General features: G+C 50.8%; 1 protein-coding gene across 2 annotated transcripts in view; it reads right to left on the bottom strand.

The window, feature by feature from the left end:
* Window positions 1-7,500, bottom strand: part of pdlim5b (PDZ and LIM domain 5b) — a 77,397-nt gene that overhangs the window by 6,331 nt on the left and 63,566 nt on the right. For both annotated transcript variants that reach the window (XM_084457048.1, XM_084457049.1), the window contains exon 8: window positions 747-910. In XM_084457048.1, the coding sequence (XP_084313174.1) occupies window positions 747-910 (164 nt within the window). The remainder of the gene's footprint in view (window positions 1-746; window positions 911-7,500) is intronic.

Raw genomic sequence — 7,500 nt, 5'->3', positions numbered from 1 at the left:
TCTCCCTCTCCCTCTCTCTTGTTTTCTAAAGCTGCCTTCACAGAAAATAAAATATATAATTCTCAATTTCACAATCTATTTAACTCTGGGAAGATGGAAAAAAGGCTGTAATTTGAGCTCATTAGATGAATAGCTCTCATTTTATAGAGCTGGTAATCTTGGAATGCCCTATATCACAGAGGCACTACAGACCTGCTGGAAAAGCAGTGATTTAAACAGCCTGGCGCTGCCCCCTACAGGTCACACACACAACACACACGTCACCGCCTCCTGCTGGGGGAGGAACTACATTGTACAGGAGGAGGACGGTTCTCTAGCGGGCCACGTTCTCTAGCGGGCCTCCTACAGGCTGCAGATCCAGCAGCTCACGTGTGTGAGAACGAAGAACGTTGACGTCAGAACGGTTCTTCACTTCCTGGTTCCAGATCCACAGCCGTCCGTGACCAGGACAGCGGGTGTGCCACCTGAGACTGAGCCAGAGAGATGGGAGGAGGAGGAGGAGCAGGAGGAGGAGGGGGAGGAGCAGGAGGAGGAGGAGGAGGAGGGGGAGGAGGAGCAGGGAGGACCAGGAGGAGGAGTAGGAGGAGGAGGAGGGGGAGGAGCAGAAGAGGAGGAGGGGGAGGAGCAGGAGGAGGAGGAGGAGGGGGAGGAGCAGGAGGAGGAGGAGGAGGAGGGGGAGGAGGGGTAGGAGCAGGAGGAGGAGCAGGAGGAGGAGGAGGAGGAAGGGGAGGAGGAGGAGGAGCTACCTGCCGGGCCGCCGGGCTGCCAGGCCTGCGTGGCGCCGGGGGTCTTGAAGGCGGGTGGGGTGGCTCCGTGGCCGTTCCTGGGGGCGCCCGGCCCGGCGGCTTTGGTGAAGGTTCTCGCCGATGACGTGACGGGGGCACTTGGTGCAGCGTCCTCGATAACCTCACTGGAGAATAGATACACTGATTATAGCTCACAGGACACACACACACACACAGATGCCGTATACAGTATAGTATATATTTCCAGAGCTGGGGTTCCTGGGCCGGGCCAGGGTGGGGGAGATACGGGCCGGGGTGGAGCAGATATGGGCCGGGGTGGGGCAGATATGGGCCGGGGTGGGGCAGATACGGGCCGGGGTGGGGCAGATACGGGCTGGGGTGGGGCAGATACGGGCCAGGGTGGGGCAGATACGGGCGGGGTGGGGCAGATATGAGCCGGGGTGGGGCAGATATGGGCCGGCTGGGCCAACTGATGCCCGTCATTCACCGCCAAGGCCTTTGTTTGTTATGGAAACAGCCGCCATGGTTACAGGCTGGGCGCATGCCCACGTCTGCTCAGCTGTTGAGAGTCCGGTGGCAACAAACACACCACACACTCCTCTACCACACTCTGCTCACACTATAGACAGACCGGAGCACACACCACACACTTCTCTACCACCCTCTCCTCACACTATAGACAGACCGGAGCACACACCACACACTCCTCTACCACCCTCTCCTCACACTATAGACAGACCGGAGCACACACCACACACTCCTCTACCACCCTCTCCTCACACTATAGACAGACTGGAGCACACACCACACACTCCTCTACCACCCTCTCCTCACACTATAGACAGACCGGAGCACACACCACACACTCCTCTACCACCCTCTCCTCACACTATAGACAGACCGGAGCGCTGTCTGTCCACACGCCCTGCTCTCTGCCTGCTACAGACACTTCAGATGGACAGCACCTTAGCATGGGTGTGAAGAGAGAGAGACAGAGAGAGACAGAGAGAGAGACAGAGAGAGAACAGAGGCCTGTGTTGTACGGAGGAGGACTGCAATCCCATCCAACGCAGGCACTAACCATTACAATCAATTAGCAGGAAGCACCATGACACACTCAACCAATCAGGCTAATTCCAGGGAGAGCTGATTGGATTACAAGCTGTGTCTGATGAAAACCATGAGCATATTGATCCAATAAGGAGACATGATGCAGCCCAGTGTCCAGATGGCCCATCAATAAGGGAAATGGGAAAACAATTAGAGCTGGCACTGTCACTATCTCTCTCCCTAGCCCTATCTCATTCCCTCCATCCTCTCTTCCTCTCTCTTTCTCTCTGTCTGTGTGTTAAAGGTATGTCTCTACAGTAATACTGTACACGATGCAGTCTAGCAGATCTCACAAACACACATCAACTCAGTGTGGAGAGGATAGAGGCTTAGTCTCACTAGCCTGGGTGAAATCTACACTAGTTTTGACTGGAATTCACCTCCAGTCTATGATTTGCTTTGACCTCCCTCTACTGGTCATTACCAGTAATTACACAGCAACGCAAACATTCTGGGGCCTCATTCATCATTGTGTATACACATTTCAGTCGAGATCACTTTTGTCAGCGGCTACTCTGGCATCCACTAGCCGACGCTAGTGGAATGCTGCTGTACATTACAGTCCCTGGTCCCCACGGGCCGACGCTTCGTGGGTTCCGCGGGAGATACAGCCTAGTGTCTCTGCGTCCATGGCGCCCGGAGGGACCGCTGGGTGGCCATGCGGAGACGTAGCGGCCCACGTTCGCCACGGAAAGCCACAGAGACCAGCTAGCGGCTACTCTGGCATCCACTAGCCGACGCTAGTGGAATATCTGACAGACTAACCCGGACAGAGAGCAACGATGACAACAGACGACAACACAGGAGGAGCAGGGGAGGAGGTGGGGCGAGCATGCAATGCACAACCAGCAGTAATGGCAAGCGCGAACAATGACATGTTTTGACAGCTTAAATACATGCGCTCTAGTGAGCTGACCAATGTTATGGCAGCTACAGTCAGCTGGTGCTGGCGTCATGCGTGACTGATTAACCTCAGCTGACCACCCCGGGCGTGACGTACGTGTCCTCGCCTGAATTTGCGTCGGAGACTTCATTTCAGTCGAGATCACTTTTGTCAAATTTGAACATTTATTATACAAGCGGCATAATATATAGCATATGAAATTTTGGCGGTGTGCTCTGTCCGGGGGGGCCCCCTGCCTTCCACCGGCGTGAAAAGCGCATTAGCAGGGGGAAGCAATCTAGGTGTTCCCCCCCTCTGGGCCAAGCCCTTGGCCCAGAGAGCCAGGAAGGGGGAACGGCATCTAGCCCCCTGCCTCAATGACAATCAGAGTGGGCCGCGATCGGGAAGACGCTCGGAGGTAACTCAGCCCACTAAGACCGTCAAAGAGTGCCACAGGAGGACTGCTGTACATTATAGTCCCTGGTCCCCACGGGCCGACGCTTCGTGGGTTCCGCGGGAGATACAGCCTAGTGTCTCTGCGTCCATGGCGCCCGGAGGGACCGCTGGATGGCCATTCGGAGACGTAGCGGCCCACGTTCGCCACGGAAAGCCACAGAGACCAGCTAGCGGCTACTCTGGCATCCACTAGCCGACGCTAGTGGAATGCTGCTGTACATTACAGTCCCTGGTCCCCACGGGCCGACGCTTCGTGGGTTCCGCGGGAGATACAGCCTAGTGTCTCTGCGTCCATGGCGCCCGGAGGGACCGCTGGGTGGCCATGCGGAGACGTAGCGGCCCACGTTCGCCACGGAAAGCCACAGAGACCAGCTAGCGGCTACTCTGGCATCCACTAGCCGACGCTAGTGGAATATCTGACAGACTAACCCGGACAGAGAGCAACGATGACAACAGACGACAACACAGGAGGAGCAGGGGAGGAGGTGGGGCGAGCATGCAATGCACAACCAGCAGTAATGGCAAGCGCGAACAATGACATGTTTTGACAGCTTAAATTCATGCGCTCTAGTGAGCTGACCAATGTTATGGCAGCTACAGTCAGCTGGTGCTGGCGTCATGCGTGACTGATTAACCTCAGCTGACCACCCCGGGCGTGACGTACGTGTCCTCGCCTGAATTTGCGTCGGAGACTTCATTTTTTCTACACATTTTTTTCCTCATTTTGTGCATACACACTTTTCTCCGCCAAGTATGTGATCTATCAAACCAAAACTCGACGGGAAAAAGTGTGGACATTTCCACCCACTCTGACCCTGGTGTGCACCCTTTCTGAAGAAAGGGGGAATTGGCGACGCCGGTGGTGAGTCAGTGAATTGCAGTGTTGAGGGAGAGAGGAAGAGCGCGGGTTTATAAATGCAAATGCAATCATGCCTATAATGGCCCAATTTACCACAAAAATGTATCTCAATGCAAGATGATCTCCTCTAACAGGCCTATTTATTGTCCCATATGGATTTGTTTTCCAGACTTGGCCTATGCTGTTCCAAACCTGTCTAACGCAATGATAGGTTCTCACACACCAAATCCAGCTCACCATCAAATCAAATGGCAATAATTGATGATTGGATTGTCATTGAGATGTGATCAAGTACACCTCTTTGCTGCAAGCATATACATATTGTGGCGAGTCCACCGGTGCGTAATGGAACCAGATGGATCCAGCGATCCTCGGGCTGCTGGACGACCTCGCCGATGCCATCGTGCGCAACACTGTTGCTGACCCCGGAGACGGCGGTGGGAGGATCAGAAGGGACCGGGTGTTCCGGGACCAACCAGATCTGCTGGTCCATGATGCTGACTGGCTGATCAACCAGATCTGGTCATGATGCTGACTGGCTAATCAACCAGATCTGGTCATGATGCTGACTGGCTAATCAACCAGATCTGCCCATGATGCTGATTGGCTAATCAACCAGATCTGCTGGTCTATGATGCTGACTGGCTGGTCAGCCGGTTTAGACTCCCTAGAGCCGGGCACTTTGAGCTACAGTAAGGCTGACCTCTGACCTGGGACCAGCGTTAGACAGGACCACCAGGCACACCCACGCCATGTCAGTGCAACACAGGTGGGCCTACAAACCACAGATACAACTGAATAATGAGGCCAAGGCAGCACTGCAAAAATGAATAGTAATGATGAGTAAAGTTGCTGCTCGCCTGGTGTTCAACCACCCCAAGTTTTCCCTCACAACTTCCCTTCTTTGTTGAGAGAAGATGCACTTGTGAGTTCTGGCAAGTAGTAGTACATTGGCTCTTCCTACGTTAAATGCAATTATTGTTAGTCGCTTGGATAAAAGCGTCTGCTAAATGACTGTAATGTAATGATGAATGTGTTCACATTTGGACGTACTGAAGTGACCTAGCCTACATGTTTTGGCACCGGTACTAACCACTCTGGGTTTCCTGGCAACCGGGGCATACCAGCGGTAACTAGCCGACAGGTGTGCATGATAAGGAGTGGCCAACTTTATTTATAAAGCACATTTAAAATGACAGCAGTCAACCAAAGTGCTGCACAGAAGTATGCCCTGAGTAAAAACAGGGAGTTTCAACAGACACAAGCATGAAACACAGACTGGGCTTGTGCTCAGACTGAGAGGAACGCCAGGGATAAGAAGTCGTTTTTTAGGGAGGATTTAAAAATCTCAAGATTCTGTGAGGATCTGATATAAAGGGGCAGGGTTAGGTTCAGGGTTAGGGCCTAGGGGCCACCGCTGCAAAAGCCGTCACCTCTAGACTTTAAAAGCCCTGTCACCTCTAGACTTTAAAAGCCCTGTCACCTCTAGACTTTAAAAGCCCTGTCACCTCTAGGCTTAAAAAGCCCTGTCACCTCTAGACTTTAAAAGCCCTGTCACCTCTAGACTGACCGTGGCTCAAGCCCCTGGTGGGAATGATGTAATCCTGCTGAATCTCTTCCCTGTAGGTCTGGGATATCACAGCCGTCACTGAGCGCACTAAGGCCTGCAGTCTGGGACGGCCTCATTAGGATGAATGATCGGTACGTTAGGTTCCCTCACACTGTGGAGGAGCAGGCCCACAACAAAAGTGCTCATCCAGGCCCTGGTCATCTCCCGCCTGGACTACTGCAACTCCCTCCTCGCTGGGGCCCCGGCGTCAGCCATTAAACCCCTGGAACTTGTCCAGAAAGTTGCTGCTCGCCTGGTGTTCAACCACCCCAAGTTCTCCCACACAACTTCCCTTCTTTGTTCCCTACACTGGCTCCATGTAGCGGCTCACATCCAGTTTAAAACTCTGGCGCTAACCTACAGGGCAATGAAAAGAACAGCCCCCTCCTACTGTACCTCCAGGCCGTGGTCAAACCCTACACCCCCTCCGGACCGCTACGCTCTGCGATCTTTAATCGCAGGCTCAAAACTCATCTCTTCAAGAAGTACTACATCAATCCTCCCTCTTAAGCACCTACTGTATTTTTAGTTTGCTATTCTTGCACTTTGCCTTCAGCACTAGATTATGCTCTTAGTCACTTGTTTTAGAAAGGAGATGCACTTGTGAGTTCTGGCAAGTAGTAGTACGTTGGCTTTTCCTACGTTAAATGCAATTATTGTTAGTCGCTTTGGATAAAAGCGTCTGCTAAATGACTAATGTAATGTCATGCAAAAGGCGATTTGCAGCAACGTCCAGTTTTCCCAATCTGCAAACTAATTAGTTTATGTGAATCGCAAAAATGTGCACACGATCAACACCCAAATCATTCAGCTGCTACTTTGCATCGCGCGTTCACATGCACACTTCTCTAGGGTGTGATTTATCAAGGGAGATTTCATACAGCTGTGCGTGAACACAGTTTGATAAATAAGAAAACTGTCTAAATTTTTGGGGTGTATGCCATTTTCGCCATTTTTGCCATTTGGGTGTACGGCTATTTTAAGTGTGTGTTTTACACCGTCTTTGATAAATGAGGCTTTTCTGTGGGCACAGCTGCTCAGCAAGGAGATAACCGTGGGAGATGGTCCTGTCCCAATAAAAATTAATACATTATCTGCACCAACTGGCAAGAAAGCTTTCCAAGTGTCCGCCCCTTTGGCCTGGAATTAACTCCAATGTTCTTTGAATCTGCAGGAGCGAGTCCGTCTAAGAGTTTTTAAAACCAGGGTAAAAATTATGGAAAATGAAATGGTCTGCAAATGTATATATAACCCTGCTGCTTTAATGTGTAATTGGTTGTCCATTTATATCTAAGTGTAGATATCCTTGTGTTTGTATTATATTTATGTTGAAATGTTGTCTGTAACTTTCTGCTGGTTTCTTGGAAAAGAGTCTCTCTTGTAAAATAGATTTTCAATCTCAATGAGACTAACCTGGTAAAATAAAGTTTGAATAAAAAAAATAAAAAAAAGTACAGTACAGCTCAATAGTTGTGATGAAACATAATTGCATCATAGCTTCACAAAGCAGAAATGAATGAAGCCATTTAAGAAGGGAGAGAGAGAGGAGATGCAGGAGAGGACAGCTTTATTGAGATACAATCAGCAACAATCTCCAAGCAATACTAATGGTGTTAGTGTATAAAAGGAAAGACATTGAGATTAAATAAAAGTTCAGATATTCCTGAAGAAAAAAAGAATGAAAGAAAGCAACCTTTCAGAAGGCAGTTAAACCAAAGGGAAGAAAAAGAATGAAACTGAATTAACAACACAATTGTACTCACTTACACAGACGAACAAGGAAAACAGCCCAGGTTGGCTGTGACCTTTGACCTTTTCATGCAGACTCGCAGAACAC

Source organism: Borostomias antarcticus (genome assembly GCF_949987555.1).
Source record: "Borostomias antarcticus genome assembly, chromosome: 2".
Classification (NCBI taxonomy): domain Eukaryota; kingdom Metazoa; phylum Chordata; class Actinopteri; order Stomiiformes; family Stomiidae; genus Borostomias; species Borostomias antarcticus.
Note: the sequence above shows the minus strand (reverse complement) of the source record. Positions and strands in the feature narration are given on the sequence as shown.